Raw genomic sequence first — 26,738 nt, forward strand, 5'->3', positions numbered from 1 at the left:
GGAGTTACATGTTGCTTTATGTCCATTTCATATTTTCAAGGTTAGGGAGCGACTTCGTGTTGCTTTGGAACGATGCAGCGCATTGGAGGAACAGCTCACCTTTTCACACAAAGAAGTAAGAAAACACAATATATTAAGAATTACTACATAGAAGTTTACTTAGGTTTGTTTTGTGTGTGCAGTTTGCATGTTCTCCTCCATGGGTTCTCTCCAGATGCTCTGACTTCCTCCCACAGTCCAAAGACGTGCAGTTTCTGGGGTTAGGTTAACTGATAATTCTAAATTGCCCATAGGTGTGAATGGTAGTGGTGAGTTAGCAGGTAAAGTTATGTGTGTTGTATTTAAAATGGAAGTGTTAACTACCCATCTACTCTACTTTTATCTTTATATTTGGTTTATGCTCTCACTAAACTTGTATTGGGATTCTGCTGCTGCTGCCACCTTAATAGTTTAATAGTTTAATTATTTATATAGCAACGCCCCTGTTGTAGCAATTACAACAGGGGTGTTGACCAAAGTGCTGTACAAGAATACAACATACCTAATAAAATAACTTAGAGTATTGATAGCAAACACCAAATATGAATTAACAAATAACTCTCATGCTGTATTAAAAGCCAGTAAATAAAAATGCGTTTTAAGATAAGATTTAAAAAGATTGACAGTAGGAGCCTGTCTGATGTGTAGGGGTAAATTATTCCACAGCTTAGGCGCTACGACTGCAAATGCTCGATCACCTCTATGAACCAGCCTCGACCTTGGTACAGCTAAAAGCAAAAGATCACTTGATCTAAGAGATCTAAGGGGGGTATAAGTCTGCAAGAGGTCAGACAAATACCCGGGAGCCTGTCCATTCAGGGCTTTGTAAGTCAACAATAAAATTTTAAAATTAATTCTGAAGCGGACAGGGAGCCAATGAAGAGAGGCAAGTACCGGGGAAATGTGTTCACATCTTTTAGTACGTGTCAGAAGACGAGCTGCAGCATTCTGGACTAACTGCAGCCTTGCCAGGCTGGTCTGGCTAGGTGCTGGGATAGCCGCTTGGTCCAAAAATTATCACTTTGGTTTTGTTTTCATTGAAGTTAGAGGCCATCCAAGATTTAACTTCACCGAGACACTGAAGTAAGGGTTCTAGTGAGGCAGGACTGTTTCCCTTCAGTTGAAGATAGATCTGAGTGTCATCGGCATATGAATGAAAACAAATGTTATATTTTCTAAAAATTAGACCTAGAGGCAGCATATAAATGGAGAACAATATTGGCCCCAGTATAGATCCCTGGGGAACACCACAAGTAAGGGAAAGAGATAAAATCGCCAAAGCTCACAGAGAAGGTCCTGTCAGACAGGTATGACCTGAACCACTCTAATGGGGTGCCCTTTACGCCACAATGCTCCAACCGTGAGATTAAGATGCTGTGGTCAACAGTATCGAAGGCAGCGGTCAGATCTAAAAGCAGAAGCACAGCTGAGTCACCTGAGTCAGTGGCTAATAAAAGATCATTAAGAACTTTTAAAAGTGCAGTTTCTGTGCTATGAAGAGTTTTAAAACCAGACTGAAACCTCTCAAGAACATTGTGTCCATCTACAAAAGATTGCAGCTGAACAAACACAATCTTTTTCAAAATTTTTGACAGGAAGGGGAGCTTTGAAATAGGCCTGAAGTTAGTGAGGACAGAGGAGGCAAGATTAAGTACAGGCTGTACAACAGCATGTTTAAAACATGCTGGCAAAACACCCGAGCTAAGGCTGCTATTAAAAATAGCTAAAATGTCAGAACTGACAAGATGTGTTGGAATAATGTCATTTGGACACGATGATGTCTTTGTGCCACTACATACTTCCTCCACCCGATCAAGACACACAGGCTCAAACTGATCAAAAACAGCAGAGCAGGTGGATATTTTAGAAACGTCATGTGAAGGCAGGGCGATCATAGATCGAAGCAGTTTTATCTTAATGATAAAAAACTTCAAGAACCTTTCACAGGTGTCTGAGGAACTATTAATACAAGAAGCTGGGGAAATATTCAGGGCAGAGTCAATAATTGAAAAAAGAACCCGAGAATTATTGGAGCTATTCTCAATAACATTAGAAAAAAACCTAGACTTTTCTAGGTACCTGTACAGACTGTCTCTCAACTTGAGAAAGGACACCTGCAGCCCATCTTTTTTCCACTTGCGTTCAGCCTTCCTGCACTCTCGTCTGGCTGAACGAGTGGCCTTATTTATCCATGGGTCTGGTCGTTGTTTCGAACTTATAGTTTTAAAAGGAGCGACCTCATCAAGGACAGTTTTGCATTTATCATAGAAATTAACTGTCATTTCCTCGGTACCAAAGCCAAGGGGAGATCTTAAAACTTTTTTAAAAGCAGTAGAAAATTGTTCTGTTGCAGATTGGTTAAAAACACGACAACGACGTGTTGAAATAAGAGGTGTAAAATGGCAGAGAGATAAAAGTATGTCAAACACAACAGGACAGTGATCAGAAAAAACAGCATCACATATTTCCATGTTTAGGACCGGTAACCCTAAAGACAGCACACGATCCAATGTATGACCCTGTTTCTGGGTTGGCCCGGACACAAGTTGAGCAAGACTGAAAGAGTCTATCAAACTTAAAAAGTCTCTGGTCAGTGAATTGGAGGGACAACACACATGAATATTAAAATCTCCAACGATTAAGATTCGATCGTAGTTTGGCACAGTTCCAGCTAAGAAGTTTGAAAAGTCTTGGGTAAAATCCTTGTGGTATTTTGGAGGTCTGTATACAGCTGCAACGAGTGTCGGGCGGGGATGCCCCAATTCAAACGTCACCAGTTCAAAACTAGAATACGAGTCGGTTAAGAGTTGTTTGCAAGAGAGCTTCTTCCTGAAAACAGCCGCCACTCCACCACCACGCCCAGTCATCCTCGGCACATTAAGATATTCACAGTCAAGCAGTAAAAGTTCAGTAAAACAGCTGGACTCACCGACTCTGCCAAGTTTCCGTTAAAAGCGTTAAATCCAGATCCCGATCAGTAAAGAAGTCCTTAAGAATAAAAGTTTTGTTTGCTAGCGATCGAGCATTAACAAGACTTAATCTTAGTGGTATCGGTGGCTCAGCGGCCGATGTGGGTGCCCGACCTATCGGCCGTAGGTTCTGAGGGTTTACTCCACCTGAGCGAAGACGGGGGAGATGCTGGCGCGGGGTTATTGTCGTAAGCCCGACAACAGGTGTCAGGCAAGTGTAAGCCATGTCCAGAGAGTGCCAGTAGTTGACGCGGTCAAATCCAGTCGGGATAGGGTGAGGTATTTTCCGAAATCGTGTGCAGGTAGCCTTCATTCTCACCAATAAGCCACTGCGTTTCCCACGGCGTCTGTGGCGCCCTCTCAGTTGAGGTAGCGCCGGAACACAATGGAGACAAGCTGGAACTCCTGACAGGAGCGGTGGGGAGAAGGTTCCCTGATATCCACGATTGCAATAAAGAGTTTTTAACTGAGAGGATCTTAAAGCCAGCAGCATTTGGCGATCATATACAAGCAGAGAGTTAGCATGTTTTAAAACAAAGTAAAAATAAAACACTAGTACAAACAGTCAGACGGCAGGCCGTACACACTGGCGCCATCTTGACACGAGAAGACCATGTTTCAATAGGTTCACACTTCAAATGGCAAAGTGTCCTCGGTGACAGCTGATGAAAAGACTCGTTGATTTAGACTTATAAATGCTGCTGCCTGTAAGCTACAAGCATCAGTAAAACATTGCTTAATATTTTTTTATCAGAATAATAATGTTAATAATTATAGTATCCTGTCTATCTGTGCTGCTGAGTCTGAAAAAGAAATTTATATTCAAAGCTCATGTGTATGAGGTACGAAGAATCCGGAGTCTTCTGTGTACTGAATGGGATTAAAATTGACTAAAGGCCCAGAGGATCTCAGGGAGGTGTCCTAGATTTCCTCTCTGCTTCACGCTACAGTGCTGCAGTCATCTTTTGTTCCTGGAAGTCAAACTGGGACCACACACATGCCTGCATGCCATTGCACATAAAATCAAACACCTGCCTCATTCGATAAGAAACGTAACTTCCTAAAACAAGACCTGTGAGGCGTTTGTGTGAACATTTAAATATGCACGTGCTTAAAATATGTTACAGGATGAAAGGAAGTCTTAAAGAATTGTGCACTTTGTTTATTGGTTAACGTTATAGTTGTTTAGTTCAACAAATCAATGAATGACTTGGCAGGGTGCTAACAAACTGGTCTTTTCCTTAGCTGGCTTACCTCAGGGAACAGAACAGTCAGAAGAGAGGGTTGGCCGATGGAACCAGCGAAGTTAACCACAACTCTGAAAACACACCAAGCACTAATGGCAAGGTGAGCTTACTCAACAGCGTATAAGAAGTGGCATGTTTGTGAGAACCAAAGGGCAACAAAGTTGCTCATGTTTTACAAATGTCTAGAGGATTAAATAGTTTAATTAGCTGTGATATTGTAATGTATTGTAGTGAACATGATCAGGTAGAATTGTTCTGTTCTTATCAGCTTTAAGAATGAGAACAATTACAAGTATACAAATAATCCTGCGTGTTACAGTTTCAAAATACATGTGTTATTTTAATTTTACATTTTCATCCCCTTTAATTGATTAAAATGATGAAATAGAATGTGCTACACTGTGTCATACAAACAAACAAATTACAAAAATTAGAAAGCAGGTAAAAGCGGGTATCCTGCAGTTTTCTTTGTACTTCAATTAATAATCTTTATCAGCTTCTCATTGTCTGAGGACAATCAACTCTCAGGAGTTCAAATCCATTCCAAGTCCTGTCTTGCAGGCAGTGATCATTTGAATTTTCAGTGCAAGATGTTTACATTTTTCTCATCACAAGTCTTTAATTTACTCAAACTTCTTGATTATCAAATAGCCAACAATAACAGCACAACGCTCATCCAGGAAAAAAACACAATATCCTGTATATACATCTTAAAGTCGATGTCAATCTGCCCACAGCGGTCATCAGACGGTTCGTCGAGCCAGGAAGATGAGTCTGCACCTGGATTCGGTAAGGTTGGCGAGCTCCAGGAGGTAATGGACCGTCAGATGGCCGATTTGGGCCAAATGAAGGAGCGCATGGCTGCTATGGCATCACGCATCACTGAGCTGGAGGAGGACCTGGACACAGCCCGAAAGGACCTTATTAAGTCTGAAGACATGAACACAAGACTACAGAGAGACCTCAGAGAGGTAAAGAGGACACGATCTGTTTGTAACGAAGAGATGTGTTGAAATATGAGGTTGCGACTTTTTTTACATTTGTGCATTGTTCACACATATCTGTCAATGTTTTTAGCACAGTTTTTATAGATTTTAACAGCTGAGTGCTTCAAAAGATCCAGTGCTCTATAAACATGATAACATGACATTAAACATTGCACAGCAGGACAGTATAAGCAGCGTTAACGTGTTTGCTGCAGAACTCTCCAAAAGGAGTACCAGGATTCTTTTAGTGCCTTGTCTTCTTCTCATATTGTGTAAAGATGCCCAGTCAGAAGGATTCCTGTCACAAAGGCTGAGAACTCTAAAGCAATATGTTTATGCATACAGTCTATGGCTCAGAAGGAAGACATGGAGGAGAGGATTACCACTCTAGAGAAGCGCTACCTGGCAGCTCAGCGAGAGGCTACCTCTGTCCACGACCTCAACGACAAGCTGGAGAATGAAGTGGCCAATAAAGACTCCCTCTACAGACAAGTAGGTCCCGTGCTGTTTGTTTAAGACTTTATAAAGCCACCACAACTCAGATAATCAGTTAATTGTGTGTTTGGCATTAGAGAAAATTGGATCAGTTTGTTTGTAATTTGCAGTCATTTCATCATATTGCTATTGTCTGCAAGCGCCCACACACTTTAATCTGGTATGCAGACAAGTGAGGAATTTATTGTTTGAGTCTCAGAGTTGGCTGCCAGCAGGAATTGCCTGCAGTTGTCAGACTCCTATTGAGGAATTCTTGCTGTATTCACACACTGAGCAGCGCAGCAGGCTCTTAATGGGAAGCCTTGAAGACCCTGGCTTGTTTCTTTACAAGTACTCAGTGGAGATGGAGATGTCTTTCTCCTCCTCTCTTGGTTTTTGTTTGTCTCTGTGTCATTTTGATTGTTCTGTCACTCGCTTCCTGCTCTTCCCACCCTCGTGCATCCCTTGACCCCATCTCCCTTTTGTCTTTCTTTTTCTGCCCCTGTGCTGAAGTGTGTTTTCTGGTACTCTCTGCTCCTTGTGGATCTGAAAGCCATCTTTGAGACTGGAATGAAGGGAGAAAACAGTCTTAAACGTATTTGCTCATGACTGTTTGGGTTTGATTTGTTTGTCGTAGACTGAAGAGAGAAACCGGCAACTTCAGGAAAAGCTGGAACTGGCTGAGCAGAAGCTGCAGCAGACCATCCGGAAGGCAGAGACGCTGCCAGAGGTGGAAGCCGAGTTAGCCCAGAGGGTCGCTGCTCTCACAAAGGTATCAGCATCTGCACCTTTTTAAAACTACTGTTCATTTGTAATTGCATTTCTGTGTATATATGTATTTATTTTAAATGGAGCTGACTCAAAATTGCATCACCTCATAATACCTGAATAAAGGTACAAGTTTGCGTAACGTCACCAGATATGTTAAAGAGGTTCCTTTACAGCAACTCTGCATGGAAGCTGCTGAGGAAGCCATTATTTATGTTCCTCCAAATATTCACAGTGACCTATTTTTAGAAACCCAGCTCCTGTTCTTATCCATTTATAGTTAGAATCTTTATTTTGGACAAAACATCCTGCTGCATAACTGCACTGCAACAGCATCATATCACCTTATTAGTATTTTGTCTGGCTCTCTGCACATTTTTGAATGTAGTGTTTTTCATTGGTCTACTCATCTGAACCTTTTAATGTTTATCAGAAAGTGAGTAGAATCTACAAAGTCATCTCTTTCTCTAGTCTGTCCGCCCCTTCTGTTTCTTTGTTAATTTAATTAGTGCCATTCATTTCATTTATTTACGCCTGTTTAAAGACTCAGAAACAAACAGAGAAAAGAAGCAGACTGCCGTGTCTCATCCCTGCATTTTTAATTTGCATTTTATTTCCTCTTTGAGTGGTGCTTAAACCGCACACTTAATATACAGAATACAGCAGAGACACAGACACACTTAGAAATGACTGCCCTGGTTTCTTATGTTATTTCATTTGTGCAACTTGCAACACAGGCTTTCTCCCTTCAGCAACTAATTGAAATTGTGCTCAGTCTCTTGAAATGTTTGCATTATTATCCTGTTCTCATTTGTGTCTGTCATGCTGTCTTTGTGTGTTCTTCATGCTGTTCCTACCACCTCCGTCTTTAGTGTGTTCTGTGTGGCTCTAAAGGCACTAAGATATTGAAAAAGGTAGACCAGCTTTATCCAGACGGCTAAACCAATCCTTTTTTGCTTACTGGGAGGTTCACTATCCCTTGTTGCTGAATTTAACCAGACCAATAGCAAATCTAGTGTGTTTAGATTTTCAGATGAAATCAAGTCAAAATAATCAAATGTACCTGAAGTCTGTGAAACAAAGAATACATTCCTGGTTAAGTGCAGTTTCAAACTTGATCAAAATACTCTGTCAAACCTGAATCGTAGCTGTGATCTGGCTTTATCTGTACAGCTTCTGTGTTTGTGCTTCATGTGCTAGTAAGCGGTGTTGATAGTTCGTGGTGATACCCTTCGTCTCCTCTCCTCTGAAACACAAGGCACCTAGTTTTTGGTGTCTTGACACAAACAGGAAGTTCCAGCTGATTTTCTCAAAGACTTATGGAGACCCCACCTATAAGAGCTACAAGAAAACTAGATCAGGCTGTGTTGCCTGTTGGCTTTTGCATAAATCTAAATGTTTTAGGAACCGGTAACCCTCATAACCCAGGTGTGTAGTCAGTGGTGAAACTTTGATAAGGCTGCCATACGGTAGATCTGCATTATGGGACGCATGAGCTGCTTTATTATTTTTGGGTTGTGTTACAATGCATGTTTTTGGCTTTTTGCTCCTTTTAAAATATGTAAATGTTGGTGACTTCATCCTTTCGAAGGACCTGTTCTCATCATGTCAAACACAGGAAAAAAAAGTATGTTGAACCTTGAAGCAGTACAATAAAAAGACTTTTAGCAAGGTCCTTCTCCAGGATGGATGGTAGAGGGTTTGGGATAGTAAGGTCTGGCTTTAGAGATTTTCAGCCCTGCGTGGATTAAATACATGAAATCAGAGAAACATATTTGTACAGATTTGTAGTTTTTTCTCATTAACCTTTGTTTTCAGGCAGAGGAACGCCATGGCAATGTTGAAGAGAGACTGAGGCAGCTGGAGGCCCAGCTCGAGGAAAAAAACCAGGAGCTGCTCAGGGTGAGAACGAGGGGAAATGTTCTTACTGGAAGCTTGATTCTCATTGCATTGCTACAGCTGTGCGTTGTATAAAAATGTTGCTATTTTCGTAGGCACGGCAACGGGAGAAGATGAATGAGGAGCACAACAAGCGTCTGTCCGAGACGGTGGATAAGCTCCTCTCAGAGTCCAATGAAAGACTTCAGCTTCACCTCAAAGAGAGGATGTCTGCCTTGGAGGATAAGGTAGAGCACTTCTCTAGTGCCAAATTCTAAACTTAGGCTGATGAACAAAGACATCGGCAACCTGAGAACACAGTATTCATAGCTAACTAACTAAATAAATATTTGTTGTTCCTGTTAAATCTGTGTCGCATGGCTAGTCATGTGTCATGTTAAGCATTTCTTATCATTCCTGTTTCTCAGAATGCCCTGATTCGAGAACTCGAGCACACCAAAAAATTAATTGAGGAGTCCCACCATGAGAAAGTAAGGAAATGAAAATAAAGAATTTCTCCTGTTTGTGTGTTTTTATATTTTGGGTTGTTTTTTCTAAATTGTTCTATAGCAGTGGTGGTTTTTTCTCTTCATGGCTACAGTAGGTAACAAGAATATCTGTAACATGCTCTCTCTCATAGGAGCAGCTCTTAATCCAAATTGAGACTATGAGGGCAGAGAATGAGCAGGGAAGGAGCAGGAGCAACTCGCTACTGCATGGGTAAGCTAGTGAAATGATTTGACTTTTATATCTCGCTGGGAAACTATGAGGAACTCAGGTGGTTGCTTAACACTTTGTCCAGTGTTATGTCAAAACGTCCGTGGTCAAGATACTGACCCAAAAAAGTTTCACATGTCATTGGTGATGGCAGTATGCTATACATTTAATGGCCACTTTATTGGGCGATATCTAGTGTTAAGGTCAGAAATGTACATACACTTATTCTGGATAACGTGATGAGGTTTCACCCCAGCCAGACACCTTTGGCATCCATCAACAGACTTGTAGCATAACTGTGGATTCATATTTAACCACTAGAGTTGATTTTAATTGTTTGGTTTCCTACCACAGACCTTTTAAGCAGAGTCCATAAATTTTCCGCAGGGTTAAGGTCGGGTGTTTGGGAAATCTATTCCAGAAGCTTATTGTTTGCCTGCCTTATCCATCCAAAACAAGTTTGAGTATGTGTTTTGGTATCACTGTCCCAAACACATAGTCATCCTAACTGTGTCCAAATTTCAATTGTCCAGCTGTTGATTTAAAGTAGAAGAATTTAGAGGTACTGTGTCGTCTTCACTATTCCATTTAGTTTGTTCAATGTGCCAGTACCACTGACAGTAAACCAGCTTTGAAGCACAATGCTATCGCCACCATGCTTGAGAGTTGGTGCCTTTAATTCTCCACATGTTTTTCATGTTATTGTGCACAAATATCAATCTTTCTCATCTGACTAGAGCAGGGCGAAAAGACCAAAAATATTTATCACGATATACAATTGAAAATTTGCGATAACGATATAACTGACGATATAATTGACTAGACAAAATACTTTACAACTCCACAACTTTATTAGTGCAAAACGGGGTTATAAGGGGCTCTGTCGACTTTCAGAAAAATCAAAGGATTGATTTTAAGTGTGCCGTATTTTCCAAACAACACGGTAATAACGACGGCCCGCTAGCATGCGCTACCAAAAATTGTGCTTTGTTGTGTATCTGACGGACGAAAGCTAAACCAGTTCCACACCAGTGAAGCTGCAGCATTTTTACAAACCAGTTCTGGTTCATCCGTTTCATTCAACGATTCGCTTTCGCTCTTCTCTTTCTGCATCGCCGCCATGTGCGTATGTAAACACAGGCACTGCGCATGCGCGTTTCACCCATATTCTATCGCTATATTTCCTTTTCTTATCGTTGCCCAACATTATACCAGTATTACCGTGAATGGTATGATATAGCTCAGCCCTACATGCGACTATAAAACCTTTCTCCAGAAGACGGCACAGTGACACGGTGGTTAGCACTGTTTTCACAGCAAGGTCTTGGGTTCAAATCCACCTGTTTGGGTTGTCTTTGTGTGAGAAAACCAGAGTATCCGATCTAAAGACATGCTGTTTGAAAATGCCTCATTGAGGTCAGAGGAGAAAGAACAGTTTGCTTTAAAATGATAGAAAGAAAAGAGTAACACAACCAAGTTACAGAGAAGAACATCAAGAACACACAGAATCAGAATACTTTATTAATCCTGAAGGAAATTAGGGTTACAGCAGGCAGCACGCTAATGGCGCATGCGCACTTACAAAGGAACCTTCTGACCAACTTTACACAAACATCACATTGGGCAGACATGTCAGAGAGGTAGGCTGATAGGGAAAAAAACAACGAAAATACACTACATGAGGTAAGAGGAGGAGGAAAAAAACTCCACTCAGACTGAGCTCCTAGTGGGAGAACAGTTTGATAACAGAAAAAACACCTCAGCACAAAAAGCACATGACTATCAATACACCATAGAAACACAAGACAAGCAACAGGGGCGGGTAAAGGGTAAGAGAGAGCCGGTGTAGACAGCGCATCCGGTCCTGCAGCATGTCTGCGCTGGTCCAGTCGACTGCCATCTTCCCCGGTAGGGCACAAGCATCGAAGGCGTTTGGAAAGGGAGGGGGGATGAGTGTGTGCATATCAGTGTGTGTGTGTTCGTGTCCATAGTTCAGCTGAGACGGTGTCCTTCGCCCCGCCAGGCTGCTGCAGATTTCTGCTGCATTCAGATAGTAGGGTCACAAAGTAGCTTAAAAAACATGAAAGCATGGATCCATCCGGCCTTAGAGCTATCCTGTTCAGACTGATGGTGGCCTAATGATGTTGGGAGTATTTTTTGGGCATAGTTTGGACTTCTTAGTACCAGTTGAACATTGTGTAAACAACACAGCCTACCTGAGTATTGTTGGTGACCATATCCCCTTTATAACCACAGTGTAGCCAACTTCAGCACAAAACACATCATGTCACAAAGCTCAAAAACGTCACTGGCCTCCAGTGGCGTTAACGGTCACCAGAGCTCAATCCAGCAGTGTGTAATGCTGTTATGTCAATAAAGTATCAGGGGACAGTTTCCAGCATGCTGTTGTAAAAAGTTCTGGAGGTAAAATGTGCTCCAACCTGGTTCTAGACATGTGTAACTAACAAAGTGGCCAGTAATTGTATTTCTACCATAAAGCTTAATTTTATTTACTTAAATGTTTATTTTTTATGTAGCATAAAATACATGCTTTGCTTATGACGATGGTGTAGCCTCTTGAACTGAACGTCGCATAAAGCAGGTAATTTCTATCGAGGCTAATATAACAACCATAGGCATTTCACGTAATGGCCATTTCGTTCTGCACCAAGTTGCAGCTGCACGACTGCAACCTAATGTTCTCCAAAATCAATACAGTACAGTGTTGATATTAACAGACCGACCACAGACGCTGCAGGAACTGTTGTTTTCCCGTCCAATTTGTCAAAATGTCAGATGGCCTACAGATGTGACTGAAATCATTCAGTCATTGACTGAAAATATACACCTGATGTAACCTCTTAGTTTTCTATTGATTCATGAATGACTTTCATTGGTGTGACTGTGTTTTTCAAGGCGGTCTCAGCTGGGCAGCACCCCAGATTTCAGATATCCAGTGTCGGCCTCTTCGATGATGGACAGTAACTCGGACCATTATGGCAGCGCTCTCGTCCTGAGACGGCCTCAGAAGGGACGCGTGGCAGCGCTACGGGATGAACCTTCCAAAGTAAGCTCACACCTGCAGACATAAAGCAGTTAAACGACAGATCTGGTTATTCATGTTTAATTAATCCACTATTTGAGAACATCTCTTAGCTGTTTGCCTTGTACGGCTTTTTCTTTCTTTCCTGTTTCAGTCTAATGTTTGAGTTCTCTGATGCTTTTCTTCTTCTCCCCCGCTTCTTTGTTTGCTACTATTACGGACAATCAGCGACATGTAAGTCAGTGTGCCTGAGATAACAGTGACGGTGTCTGTGTGCTGCATCAATGACAAACATCCTAGGATCTAACTATGTATTGCTCTGTTGCCTGACATCCTCTCACATGCCTGCTGCCTGCTTTCTCCAACCCTTTGATTATTTTCTCCATACTGTCTTCTTTCCTGGTATCTTTCTTTCCTTCTCTCCATTCTCATTCCCTGTTTTATACCTATGTGTATAAATGTAGGTGCAGACTTTAAATGAGCAGGAGTGGGAGCGCATGCAACAGGCTAATGTGCTGGCAAATGTGGCACAGGCCTTTGAGAGCGACATGGACGCCTCAGACCTGGAGGAGGATCGAGAGACAGTTTTCAGCTCGGTGGACCTGCTGTCCCCCGCTGGCCAGGCTGATGCACAGACCCTTGCCCTGATGTTGCAGGAGCAGCTGGATGCTATCAACAATGAAATCAGGTACCACTATAACAAGCACACACTTGTCTCATGTAACCCCATTTCCATGTAAATGTTGCCATATTTTCACCTTTCTTTCACTTGCAGAATGATCCAAGAGGAGAAGGAGAGCACCGCTATCCGGGCAGAGGAGATAGAGTGCCGGGTAGGCAGTGGTGATAGCCTTGGAGGACATTTCCGCTCCATGAGCTCCATCCCTCCGTCGCTATATGCTGGCTCGTCATTGGGCGGTTCTCCACCCGGCTCTGGCCACTCCACTCCGAGGCGCATTCCCCGCAGCCCCAACAGAGAACTGGATCGAATGGGTGTCATGACCTTGGTAACTTTTCTTTTACCTTCCTGTAATGAGTATCACAATTTCCTAAACATACATTTTTTTTAAAAAGCCCCTTTGAGATATACATCACTGTAAGACTAATATTAATTTCTCTGATTACAATTCCTGATATTTTAAAGCTGTTGTCTTAATTTGCTGTCTTTGTTTTTTAGGATTATTATATAATTAAAACAAGACCGGCCTTCAATGTTGCTTTTATGTTTTATCAGTGTGATCGTCTGCTTCTATTTGTATGCATGACTTTGTAACAGTTTACATATATAACTGCGCCCTGCCTGTAGCAGTATTGCTATGACCCCTACGTCACCCAGAGCTCCCTCTCCCATCAGACAGTAACTTATCTGCCTTATGGTACAACTGGCTTCAGTGCCCCACTTCAAGCCAATAACTTTGCACCATACTTCCAGGTACCTGCCCATCTCCCCACAGCTCCTTCATTCCCTTCTTGGGTGGGTGCAGTCTGCCACTTCCTGTCTCTTCTGATCCTTTTGCCAACTTCAGTGCAAACAGGAAACTTTTTCTCTGTGTTAAATCCAAATCGTGGCTCTGGGGTTTGTTTTTTTTGACTGCTTATAAAAGTCATCAAATGTAGACATGCTTGTAATATTTTGTGAAAGCCAAGGATTAGGTTATTATGTTGCGTCAAAACCTCAGTTAGCCTCTTTTTAGATTATTATTTGGGCATTTTAGTCTTTATTTGACACTAGAGCAGTAAGGGGCGGGGGCAGGTCGGACTTGAAGCCAGGCTTATTTTTTTCTTTTATTCTCACTTACACATCTGATTCATTGACTTGTGTAAACGCAGAGTAACAAAAGACACAAAGCTGTGAGTGTGGATGTTCAGGCTTGTCCAGGTCTCCTGTCAGTATTCAGTATTCCTCAATAGGAAAATCATAACAAGCACACCTGAAATGCTAAGCTGAATTCCACATATTTAAAACATCACCAGGAACCAGCTAGTACTCTTTTTCAAAGTTTGCTTTATTTTTGGCAAAGCGTCTGTTTAGGCTGCCACTTAATATCTCTTTGGTTATTTTTTAACTTAAGAAACAAGGGCATCCCAAATTCAAGATCCTGATTACATTAAAGACACAGACAACTGACTCTGTGTGCCAGCTGATATGACAAGAGGTGCACATCTGTTTGTTTTTGGCTTCTCTCCCTGCATTCAGTTTTGTATTGGTTCTGTGGAACTGTAAAACCACTGGTTACCCTGTTAACCCTGCAGCTGGAGTTACTCTAGCAGTACTTGCATTTGTTTGGTTGTTCCAGATGTTTGAGCTGAGTGTCCCTTTAACGTTTGTTTGTTTGTTCAGTGTGTGTTGAAGTTACTTATACTAATGAAGTTGCTTGATTGCAGAGCAGCAATTTACATCTGCCCTGCTTAAAATCAGGCATTTAAACAATTCAAGCAGTTTATTGAAGTAATGCTGTAATACATTAGACATGAAGGGAGTCTTTGTCTTTGAGTCTGGCAGATCATGTCGTCAGTTTTACATTTAGAAGTCTTACTTGGGTTAAAAAAATCACAAAATTATCATTCATGCATAAGTAGACACATAAATAGACACTCCAAGAGGAAAGAAAACAATTTGGGTAATTAAATTAATTTTCTGCTCACCCATCAATTTCCTCTTCCCGTTTTCCTTTTATAGCATACGCTCTTCCCTGCTTTGGCCCCTACAGTGTCAGCTGAGCAAAGGAAATGAGTGATTAGATACTTTCTTCCTGGGGCAGGAAAATTCCTGCAGAAATGTGGCACAGTGATGGTTTATTTGCTCTGCTAATGCCAGGTCTATGTGGAATGCAGAGGGGTGGGGTGGGGGGGATCTGTCCTCCACCACTATTGGTGCAGAGTGGAAAATATGACGAGAACAGCTGTGCTCATAAATTCAGGTGCCGTACAGTTATTGTCTCTCTCACGCACGCACGCACACACACACACACACACACACACACACACACACACACACACACACACACACAATAGTATCACCTGTGATTTCAAATGCTGTTTAGCATGAGTAGCTGCTTGGCATCTTAATTGATTTATCAATGCAAACAAATGTTATAAAAGCTTTTATCCCACTCAAATATTGGTGGTGGTGTAATTGTGAGCTAGACTGCACCCAGCCTACCTTGACCCAACCTTGAGCTTGGTTTTTGCAGTGTCTCCTCCCTTGGGTGTGGTGGTACTCCTGCAGACTTTAATTTCCCAAGAACTACCTTTCTTAATTGCACAATAAAAACAACAGCTTCTCTGAGTCTGCGTGTGTGTCTCTGCCTGTGTGTGCGCACACGGATAACTGTTCTGTGTATCTTCATGTGATTTTCTGCTCTTGTCTCTTTGTGCATGGCTTGATTCCACCGCTGATCTGTTGTGTATTACTAACTGCTTCTCTCCTCTCTCCCTTTTTGCCACACTTCAGCCTAGTGACCTGCGCAAGCACCGCAGGAAGGTAAACTAGAGACCTGCTTTCCCGAGCTTTGTGAGGGACCTGTTTGCTATGTAACATCTCCCACCCCCAAGTTTAATCCCTAATGTTTACTTTCAGTTTCCCCATCCCATCCTTAAATCCTCCATCCGTTGGAAATATGCAGTCCTGTTTTTGAATGCCTCGATTGTTTTTTTGGGGGGGGGTGTAACAGTGCTGCAAATAATACGTTTCCTTTCTTCATAGTGAGTTTTAAGTAATGTATTTTCTATTATCAAATCAAACACACGTCTGTTGCAGGCAATCTCCAGCATAACATTGTTGCATTACTGGGCCTCCAGGCCAGCACCTCAGACTTTTATTGCACTTTAGTGTCATTTCTTTTACTTATTTTAACACTGCTGTGGTGCCTGTAATAATCAATCATAATTTATTAGTATGTAAGGGACTCATTCTTTAGCATTTATTCCACTAGACGCATTCTATCTCTGACTTTAAAATAAAATCACCCCTGCATATTGCAGCCATCACAGCAACAGACAAGGATGGAGGCTCCTGCCAACCTGCAGCAAAGTTTACAAAAAGATGGTGGTGTACAAAGCAAGTTTGTTTGCATCAAAACAGCTAGAGTTTTAACTTGTTCTCCTTTGACTTTTACTGTCTGTGTGAAAAACGGTGAAGGGATAATTTTCCAGCAAGTAGTCTCTAATGTGTGTAAATTAGTGTTACCCTCTAACTTACACACAATATAAAAACTTCTACAAGGGTTTGAGCTGTCACTTGAGAAAGGATCATGACAAAAAACAAAATAAATCCGTTAATTTGAGAAAAAGAATTGTTGATGCTTACAGAGGATGAAAATACAAAATTATTACAGTATTTTCAAGTTTCAAGAACTGGTGTGAGAAGTATCATCAACAATCAGAGACCTAGAACAACTACCAAGACATTAGTGAGTGACTTAGCCAAGTAGGAAATTGTAGTCTCAAATCAAATGATGACTAGAACGCCGCATGGGAATGGACAGAGGTTGAAGACTAAGGAAAACTTGATTTTCTACAGAAGAGATACCTTTGAGCCAAATTGAAGGATGCTGAAAACAACCTGGAGAACGATTATGTATGCTGGAAGGGCCTCTTTTGGTCAGATGAGCTCTTTGCTTATGATTTGAGAAAGAAGGGCGAGGCGTGTGACCCAAAGAACACCACCCCAGTAGTGAAACACGATAATGGGAATATTATGCTGTGAGGATGCTTGAGTGTGTCTAGAACTGGGAATCTCGTCAAAGTGGGAGAAATCATTACGGAAAGATGTGACGATTTTGAACAAAACCCTCAAGTAGTCTGGGTTGTGGCTCTGTCTTCCAGTGTCTTCCAATACAACAAAAATATTTGGCTCCAGGTCAAGACCATCAAATCTGAAGGAACTTCAGACATATAACAGGAGGTCTTGGTTAGCTTTTAGTTTACATTGTACAAAATACACTAAAGAAATATTTACTTACCTGGTGAACTGTTTAAGAAGTGCTAATAGCAGGTTCCAGGTTTAATTTTGAGGCAGGACTTTTCCCACGGATCCCTCCTATATGTTACATCAGTGACTGGTTAATACCGTAATTAGAAGCCAGGATCTGTCAATCATTCTTCATTTTCCCTCCACGTTAAAAACACTCGTAGCAACTTTGGTTTCTTTTTTGTTTGTTTTGCAGTGTTCATCACTTCGAAGTTCGTTCTCTTTTGGGAGACTGAGTTTCATTCTCCTTTTTGCCTTTGTGAAATTACACTACACACAGTATTCCCACTAAATAATTGATTGTTCACAGTACTGTATCTGTTACCAATATCCAGTCTGTATGGATTGTTCATAGTCCACATACAGTGTAGCCTCTTGGTGTGTATTATGTACAGTAGGGTTTTTTCATTGTTGTTTTTTTGTTCCATTAATGTTTCTCTGTCTGTGTCATGCAGTCTGCTCAAGATGATAAGGCTACTATTCATTGTGAGACATCACCCCCCACTACTCCACGTTCCATCCGACTGAATAGGGAGGTGGGCCACGCCGCTAGTCACGAGGACATCCGAGACATCCGAGGGTAAGACGTGCATTTTTATCCAGGAAAAATTGTTTTAGTGTTTCTGGGATTTAAACATTTGTTTCTTCTTTCTCTATCTAATAACTTAACCCTTGTTTGCGTAGGCTGAGCAGCCTGCAGGATGGACAGGGCAGTAACCCAAGCAGTAGCAACAGCAGCCAAGACTCTCTCAACAAAGCAGCCAAGAAGAAAAGTATCAAGTCATCCATTGGACGCCTGTTTGGGAAGAAGGAGAAAGGTCGGCCCAGCATTCCTGGCAAGGATCCTGCCAGCCAAGGTCAGACACTAGCAGCAGTGCTGAGCCGATGTTCTGGACATGTATGCTACTAATAGTGATGAGTTTATGATCTGTGTTAGATCTCTGAGCTCAATGTTATGTTCTAGCTGGCACTCCCGAGGCAGAGAGCTCTCCGAAGGATGGCTTGGGTGTGGGCACTCTTGGTGGTCCTGCAGAGAAAAACAGGAAGCTACAGAAGAAGTAAGTGTCTGTATGACAGTCCCATCCCTTCCAATGTTTATGCAGAGTAAGAAAGCGAATATAGAGGATAAAAGGCTCTTGTAATTGTGCAGATATCAGTCTGTGTTGTCGTGCTGCAGTCCAGGGCTGCCTCACAAGCTCTTTCTGGCTCACGTGCACAGCCTTTCATTCCACCCCGCGGCATTTCCATCGCAATCATCTCTCACATCTCCTGTTTTGTTTTGGGGATTTTTGACACTTTCATTCTTAGTTTTGTTCAAGCAAATTGCAAACACCATAAATGTTTTGCTGTCACATGGCCCTTCAATAATCATCAGTTCATTCTTTCTCTTTATTTTTTTTCCTCCTTTTTCACATTTTGTACCACCCCCACTCTCTCTCATTCCATCTGTAGTCCAAAGACTGGGTAAGTTGGCTCATGTTGCTTTTTGCCTTGCCCGATCTTCTCGCATTTGGCTTCACATTGACCTCACCAGTAACCCTGCAGACCCCGACCAAGTATCTCTTTGAATGTCTGATAGATTTTCCATGCTGCTTTTTATCCTGCTTTCCATAGTGGAGCATAACTAACAGGAATGTGTGTGCGCTGATTGTAGTGAGTGCAGGATTTTCCTATCGCAGTTTTCCTTTTGGAGCATGACGTTATGCACTACAGCCATAGGAAAAATGGAAGTTGGCTCTTTGTGTGTGTTCTTGTCCATAAAATAAACATTAGCATAGTTAAATTTTTTTTGTTCCTACACTCCTTTATTTACGTAAAACTGAATTGTTACTTAATAACGTGCTTTTGGACATTTCTGCCAACTCTTTAAAATGGATCTGCTTAACAGATGGTGAGCTTGTTGATGGTGTGGCACACAGCTACATCTAGTGGAGCACTGAGTCTTTCTTGGGTTCAGGTCCTGTGTTTGTCCCCTCCCTCTTTCCCCTTTCTCTCTCTTTCACTCAGTATGCATGTCAGCTAATGTCTTGGGGTTTGTGTGTGCATATTGGGATTTTGTGACGAACATTTGGATCTGTGGCTGTGAATATTTTGGTCCTTGAGCAAGTGAACCACCAAGTTGGCTTTCACATGTATTGCGTCTTCCAGGCATGAATTACTAGAAGAGGCTCGCAGACAAGGCCTCCCGTTTGCCCAGTGGGACGGACCAACTGTTGTGGTTTGGCTGGAGGTACAAGACCAACACAATTCATTTTAAAAGCAGTAAACTCAGTAGCATGTCTAAATCATTAATCCTGTTTAACTGTTGCTAATCTGTCCCCTTCTGGCCAGCTGTGGGTGGGCATGCCAGCCTGGTACGTGGCTGCATGCCGTGCCAATGTGAAGAGTGGAGCCATCATGTCAGCACTATCAGACACAGAGATCCAGCGGGAGATTGGAATCAGCAACCCACTGCATCGTCTGAAGCTTCGTTTGGCCATCCAGGAAATCATGTCTCTCACCAGCCCTTCAGCCCCACCGACCTCCAGAACGGTACCCGTCAGTGCATTCATACCTGCAGCTGGACCACTGTGCATATTTAACACTGATCACATTGCTTACACTTTCAAAGTCTTGATGATACTTTTAAGCACTGTCACATTCATATCATCTCATTAGCATGACACTTTTGACTGCCTACATACTTAACATGTACTAATGCTTGAATCCAATTTCTACTGGTTTCATCTGAGTTCAGTTGCTAACAATGAATGAAACAAATGCTTCATAGTTTTTTCTCCATTTGGCTCTCTTTCTGGCCTTCACCACTCTTCCCGCTTGGCGCATTTCTGATTGGTTGGTGTCAAATGATCAGACCACAGGAAACGTTTGGGTCACACATGAAGAAATGGAAAGTTTGGCAGCCACGCCTCCCACGGTTAGTCTACCCTGATTGGCTGGGCACTGGTGGCTTCTCACATCTATGGTTGTGGTTGAGCTTTGTTTCAAGTTGTCTTCAGTATTGCCAGACTTCACTTATTACATTGGATACGTCCAGTATGAATTTGGCTGCGTGCACGATCACTGAGTGTCTTGAAACAAAGCCTTTTTCGTTCCCCTAGTGGGCGACTTCTTTGTTGTTCTTGGATTGGGCTCATGCTCTTCTTTAGTCTTTGTACAGTATATGTATGTTTCACCTTTTATATAGCTTTCACCTTACATGGACATAGATGGAATACACATGAAGAACTACCTCCCACTACCAAAGTTAGATTGGGCTGTTTATGAAACATTGCCACTCATTAGTGGGTGATGTATAGCCAAATGCTTCTGAAGAAACTGTAATAGCTTCTCTTTAATAGATGTGGTTGGGTTAAACCTTTTGAGGACAATTTAATATGTCCTCAAAAGGTTTATAGGTTAATGTTTTATTCATTTATTTATTTTCATATTTATATATACCTCGGATCACCCAGCATTTGTATTTCCTGTTTGATGCCTTACCATTTGTTTGTCTGTTATTTTCCTGCTATTTTTACTGACTTGTTATTTTGTTTATTGCTTTATACTTTCCACTTGAAGCTTCTCTAACCCCAGCACTGCACACTAACCCCTCACCTTTCTGTTCTTCTCACCATGCTCACTCTAACCATGCTAACACCAGGAGGATGACGAGGGTAGCTGGGCCCAGGTTTGCATACGTTCTCCAAAACCCACCTATTCTCACCTGTGGTTGTTTGTTTGTTTGTTTGTTTTGTTTTTTTAATTCTGTTATGATTGCCTTGTACTCCTTTATTCACAACAAGCACATTCTAGCACAGTTTAATTTGGAGCTTGTCTGCATACAGTTGCTACTACAGAGGTTTGCTCTTAGAGCGAAAGCAAACTGCTCCAAAAAACTCCAGCTGAATTTTTACGTATCCAGTTTAGATGAGCAAATACATGATAATATAATAATGAAACAGTACACTATCTGCACAACAGCTGCTGAGAGGCGGTGCTGTAGTTCAAAGGAAAAGAACAGTAAAATGAAACAGAGTAACCTTACACAATGATTTCATGCATACTAAAGAGCCTCTTTTAAATCTGTAGTGAGTTCATCAAATTAAAGTAAAAATATATCTATTTAATTATTTTAAACAACTTTCAAAGATAAATCTATAAACATGAATAAATGGCTTTGATTATCTGCCAAATCAGATCTGATGCGTTAAACTAATAAGCTGTACTTCAACATCAGGCACGACTTAATCGTTACTTTCCTCATGTTCAATGCAAATAAATCATCCAAGAATATGCTTAATTAATATTTAGTATAAACCAAAACTTAGACAGATCCTAATTCATTTTAGTGGTAAGAAACGAAACTTTCAGGGTTTTATGTTATAGTTTTTGAAATATTCATGTTCAGCAGTTGCCTCATGAAAGGTGAAAGAACAAAGCATTTCATTAATTGTAAATTAAATATGAATTTCATGTTTCTTCATTAAATGTTCATTCAGCTGGACAGCTGAGCAGGACAGTCGATTTGAGATGGAATGAGCGGTTTGTTAGTAAAATAAGTAATGACAAGGGGCAAGATTGGTTTTTGTTTAGGTTTTTAAACGTGTCTGAGAGGAGACGGGTCAAGTCAAAAAAATGAAGTCCACTTAAAGTTTACCAACCAATGTGACACGTGACGAAAGAGCCAACAGTCAAAGCAATGTTGGAGCTTTTCAGTTGACCACAGTTTGCAGCCAAGTCAAAAATTAATACGAAGAAAAGCTGTGGGTGTATGTGTTCGCTTCCTTCACACTATGTCAGCTTTCCTGATAGAAACCGGTGCACTGCCACTGATGTGTGGAGTCTTTTCACAGATAACTTGCTTCATTTTGCTTTGTGAATCAGGATTAGTCGACCTGATTATTTACATCCTCAGTGCATACACACACTTTGGTTTTGTCTTCCTTTGTCTCTACACAATAAAGAAAAAAATGTAAAACATCCCTTCCTGGACTTATTCACTGTTGCCGGGCGACTCACTGGGTTCATCTAGTTGCTGAGTTGCAGAGATTTGTCTCCCACCTTTTACGTTCTTAGACTTTCTTCGATATTTTCTATAAACTAGTCATTAAACAGGTGGAAACATTGTTGATTATCATTCGAATATTTTCTTTTTTTTAATATATACATTTTTAATCAGTTTGCTGTTAAAACGGTTAATATACACCTGCTGTAATTAGCCTCTACCACGCCTCCATCTTTTTAGCCCTCTCTCTCAAACACCAGCTAAGTCTCCTCTTCTCTGACTGTAGACTTTGGCGTACGGAGACATGAACCACGAGTGGATCGGTAACGAGTGGCTGCCCAGCCTGGGTTTGCCACAGTACCGCTCCTACTTCATGGAGTCGCTGGTGGATGCCCGCATGCTTGACCATCTAACCAAGAAGGATCTTAGGGGACAGCTCAAGATGGTGGACAGCTTCCACAGGTGAGACATAGATTCATTTTTATTAGCAGCAGTGAATATCTTGAAGAAACCACAGCCTACTACAATCATGCCACGCATACATGCAACTTTGTCCTTTCTGCCACTAGTCAAAAAGAAATAAAACAGCTTACTTTGGGGAAAAAGACGAGCACATCGTGGCAGATTAACAACTAAGAGGCTCCACAGTGAATGAGTGTGTGTGTTTGTGCTACAGGAACAGCTTTCAGTGCGGTGTGATGTGTCTGCGGAGGCTCAACTATGACAGAAAGGAGCTGGAGAGGAGGAGGGAGGAGTCCATGCTGGAGTTTAAAGGTAATACATGCTTTTTTCTTTCCTCATTAAAACAACTTGGTGTTATCGTGCGTCACTCATCTCTGTTTTGTGCTTTCAGATGTGCTGGTGTGGAGTAATGAGCGTGTCATCAGTTGGGTTCAGGCCATTGGTCTCAAAGAGTACAGCAGCAACCTTTGTGAGAGTGGCGTCCATGGTGCACTGCTCGCCTTGGATGATACCTTTGATCACAACGCCCTGGCCCTGCTGCTGCAGATCCCCACTCAGAACACACAGGTGCACAAAACCAAATGTTTATGATGTTTCACCATCCAGCTGTTGCTTCTCATATTTGAAGGCCCAAACATGGTCACTTTTCTCACATGAGAATCAGTTAGTCCCAACTCTGTCCAAAAAATCCTTTGTTAGAACTGCAAGTGCATTCTCACTACTGTTTATTCGGTTGCCTGTGTGGTCTATTTTCACAGCTGGCATGTTAAAAAGTGTAATTAGACTGCATCACACACGTTTGTTCTTGTCTAAATGTTTCCAGATGTGCAATTGTACAGACCAGTTTAAATAAAAGTCCCGATCCATATAAAAATAGAATTTCTGCAACCACCTCCTATAAAATAACTGAGATCCATCAGGTGCTTAAAGATACCTGTTAGTTACTCATTGCTTGCTTGGGCCAATGGGCTCCTCCCAAAGACCTTAAGCTTTGAGTTTGGTGCAGTGCCCGGGACATACAAAGGAAATTGATGTACATTTATATACATTTAAATTTTACTTGCAAGATGGGGTTTTTGTTTTTTTGGGGTTTTTTTGTCAAGCCATTGAGATAAGTGGCACTGTGCTCCATGTGTAACTGCAGTGCTGGTGTCAGCCTGACATGAGTGACCTGAGGTTTACATCTGAAAGCGCATAATTATATAGGAAGTTGCATGAGAACGGGAACTGCACGAAATGGGTTTTGATGACAGAAACGAGAGATTTAGTGAGGACCGAAGTTCATTTCAGATCAGCTGCTCAGCAGACAGGAGGATGAGGACAGTGCAGGTCAGCGCCAAGGTCTTCTGTTAATCTCATTCTTCTTCTTTTCCTTCCTCTATAGGCCCGGGCGACTCTTGAGCGTGAATACAGCAGTCTGCTGGCGATGGGCACAGACAGGAGAATGGAAGAGGTGACAAACACAGACATTTGCTGACTTGTTGACGCCGCTAAGTAACAATAAGAATATCTGTGGACTAAAAACGTCTCCTGTCTTTCCCCCCTTTTTTCTTTACCTCATCATATTCTAGGATGATGATAAGAACTTCCGCCGTGCTCCCTCATGGAGAAAGAAGTTCAGGCCCAAAGACATGAGGGGGATGTCCTTGGGTGCATCAGATACCCTGCCTGCCAACTTCCGAGTTACCAGCAGTAGTGCGGCATCTCCCTCGACTCAGCCAAAGAGGAGCCCGATGGATGGTAAGCAGAGAGAGCGGTGTCAGTGTGCGCATGGTGTGTGTGAGACGCTCTGTCGATGCTTAACATCTCCTCACGTGCAGTCGCTTCTTTTTGGTTGGCTTTGTGATGATGCTGTGACTAACGGCATGTCTTTGCATGTGATTTCTGCCTACGTGGAAATACAGGAAGTCAGTCTATACAGAGGCTGGACACTGCCACAGTCAGGACCTACTCTTGTTAACACACAACGGTAAGACCGCACATGTCAAAAATGATGAAATCCTCAAATCAGAGACGTGTATGGCTATTTCTTCACTGCTGAACTGCTCCTCTATGCAAGCAGAAGTAGCTTTCTCGTACTGGAGGTCTCTGCTCTAACGCACGTTTTACGCATCTCTTTCCTGTTTCTCCCTCATCTCAACCCATCCACCCACCTCTCGGCTTCTGTCCTGCTTCCCTCTCACGTCCGGTGATCTCTCGCATTCCCTTCTCAGTTTATCCTCATTATTTCTATAGGTAACCGCTGGTCAGACGATGAAGGGGAATTCCCTGCATTCAAGACCAGGATGATGAACTGAAATAACTTGCAAGGACCCTACAAAGATATTTTGCTTCTTGCTGACATCACAGAGAAAGACTTTACTCACTAATTTCAGTATCCCTAGAAGAGCTTTTCTAGATTTACCTACATTTGTTATTATATATTTATGTAAACCAATGGGATTGTTGATTTTAGAATTTCTATGTAACCCCTTTTTGCCTCTCTGCTCTTAATCACCCCCCCACACCTTTTTTTAATTTTATTTTAATAAAAGCAACATTTCTCCACTGTGCCCGCATTAAGCTCAACTCTCAGATGTATGTAACTGAATATTTCAACAATCTGGAGTTTGTATATTTCTACCAACAGACATTTCATCTAATCTTTTTTTATAATTCTGATTCAGTTGAACAGATGTATGTTTTTGTCTCTCATATTTGATTTGAATTCTAATCAATGAATTAATTCTCAAGTGACTTGGATACGTGATATAACTTAATTCATATCTTTGCCCTTTTTAACTGTTGTAATATTAGTAGCTTATTACTTGTGATTTAGTGTAAATGCAGCTCTTAGGTCAGTGGATGTGTGAATATCAGAGAAATTGCTGGAGTCGTCAAACCGTTTCACAAACTGCTCAACACTGTGAGTCCTCCATCGGTATTAAAATAACTGCTGGCAAGCCCAGGCGATGGTGACAACACATATCATGTGAAACGCAATATATTTCTCTCTTGTCTGTTTATTTTCCATACCTGTGATACCAAAATGAAACTCTTAAAGAATTAAAGCCATATAATTGTAGCAAGGATAAAAACTACAGAGGGCTACATTTGGATGCAAGTAAAAAACAACAGATTTCCAGGTTCTCTGCAGTTTACCTTGCATGCAGAATCCACTCCGCTTATATGCACGCTTGCCACCCAATTTATCCCTTTAACAAAATCTTCCTCACCTCTGGAGAAATGCTCACTCGTGCAGAAGAACTTTAAACAAATGTGTGGATGACTCCAAAGTGTGGAAACTCCTTCAACGGACCAACTTCACTGAGGCCTCAGTCGATCCCCACTGTCACCAGAAGCCCCTGATGGTGGTGCAGTCCACCAGCAACCCTTTTTTAAAAACACTCTGTACAAAGATTTTATATCAAGCCTTACTGTTTAACTCCTCTCTGTCGTCTCTTCTTATTTATTATTACTCATTCGTGTTTTGTGGCGTCAGTAATGCTTCCAGAGCTACGTCTGAATGTTGCAGTGCTACTTATGTTTTTCCGTCTACACTCACAACACGGGTTCCAGCATAAGCCTTTGTGGCAAATGAGTCGGAACCGGAGACTTTTCTTTTCACTCTACATGTAGTTGAAGCTGACATTAGAAATGTTTTTTGTTTGTGATTTAGCCATTTATGCACAATGCAAATCATGTTGCTGTTTTTATTCCTGCTCTTCCTGATGAATCTTCTGATCTTGTAACAATGATGTACAGTCTGAGTACTTATAAACTATTTTTATCACAGTATTATTTATTGCTTACTTTCAATAAAATACTGAAACCTATTTTCCACTGCAAATAAAAGACTGACGAGTTGTCTTTTCTGCTCCTCCTGCGGTGGACAGACGGTGTCCTTTAACAAAAAGCAGTGCGAGTTTTCCTGGATATTTAAGTATCCACGAGACTTAGTAATGTCTTTTTTATTATTATTATTAGATTGATACATTTCCAAAACCTTTCTGCCATCCATCTTCTTCCACATTTCTGGGGCCAGGCTGCGAGAGCAGCAGCCTTAACAGCCCATAACACTTTCTCCCCGGCCACCACTTCCAGCTTGTCCGGGTGAACACCAAGGTGTTTCCAGGCCAGCTGAGAGATACAATCTCTCCAGTATGTCCTGGATCTGCCCCCGACCCTCCTCTGGTCTGGTGGCTGGGCCTTAGTCC

At 41.7% G+C, this 26,738-nt stretch overlaps 1 protein-coding gene across 14 annotated transcripts in view; it reads left to right on the plus strand.

The window, feature by feature from the left end:
* The window catches only part of ppfia1 (PTPRF interacting protein alpha 1), a 42,257-nt gene extending 15,886 nt beyond the window's left edge, over positions 1–26,371 (plus strand). The window contains exons 5-33 of one of the 14 annotated variants that reach the window (XM_014329131.2): positions 41–115; positions 4,254–4,355; positions 4,993–5,226; positions 5,587–5,733; positions 6,353–6,487; positions 8,302–8,385; positions 8,478–8,609; positions 8,790–8,852; positions 9,002–9,081; positions 11,995–12,145; positions 12,350–12,355; positions 12,586–12,809; positions 12,897–13,128; positions 15,576–15,605; positions 17,549–17,673; positions 17,778–17,950; positions 18,058–18,151; positions 18,546–18,557; positions 19,242–19,323; positions 19,425–19,625; positions 19,948–20,010; positions 20,737–20,763; positions 22,367–22,542; positions 22,757–22,854; positions 22,934–23,109; positions 23,927–23,995; positions 24,114–24,282; positions 24,447–24,511; positions 24,778–26,371. In XM_014329131.2, the coding sequence (XP_014184617.1) occupies positions 41–115; positions 4,254–4,355; positions 4,993–5,226; positions 5,587–5,733; positions 6,353–6,487; positions 8,302–8,385; positions 8,478–8,609; positions 8,790–8,852; positions 9,002–9,081; positions 11,995–12,145; positions 12,350–12,355; positions 12,586–12,809; positions 12,897–13,128; positions 15,576–15,605; positions 17,549–17,673; positions 17,778–17,950; positions 18,058–18,151; positions 18,546–18,557; positions 19,242–19,323; positions 19,425–19,625; positions 19,948–20,010; positions 20,737–20,763; positions 22,367–22,542; positions 22,757–22,854; positions 22,934–23,109; positions 23,927–23,995; positions 24,114–24,282; positions 24,447–24,502 (3,216 nt within the window). In that variant the 3' untranslated portion in view covers positions 24,503–24,511; positions 24,778–26,371. Of the gene's footprint in view, positions 1–40; positions 116–4,253; positions 4,356–4,992; positions 5,227–5,586; positions 5,734–6,352; positions 6,488–8,301; positions 8,386–8,477; positions 8,610–8,789; positions 8,853–9,001; positions 9,082–11,994; positions 12,146–12,349; positions 12,356–12,585; positions 12,810–12,896; positions 13,129–15,575; positions 15,606–17,548; positions 17,674–17,777; positions 17,951–18,057; positions 18,152–18,545; positions 18,558–19,241; positions 19,324–19,424; positions 19,626–19,947; positions 20,011–20,736; positions 20,764–22,366; positions 22,543–22,756; positions 22,855–22,933; positions 23,110–23,926; positions 23,996–24,113; positions 24,283–24,446; positions 24,512–24,755 lie in introns of all 14 variants that reach the window. The other 13 variants (XM_014329130.2, XM_014329128.2, XM_014329134.2 and 10 more) reach the window with 13 other exon arrangements.
* The last annotated feature ends 367 nt before the right edge of the window (positions 26,372–26,738 follow it).

This window comes from Haplochromis burtoni, unplaced genomic scaffold (genome assembly GCF_018398535.1).
Source record: "Haplochromis burtoni strain Fernald_Lab_line unplaced genomic scaffold, NCSU_Asbu1 Contig_509, whole genome shotgun sequence".
Taxonomy (NCBI): domain Eukaryota; kingdom Metazoa; phylum Chordata; class Actinopteri; order Cichliformes; family Cichlidae; genus Haplochromis; species Haplochromis burtoni.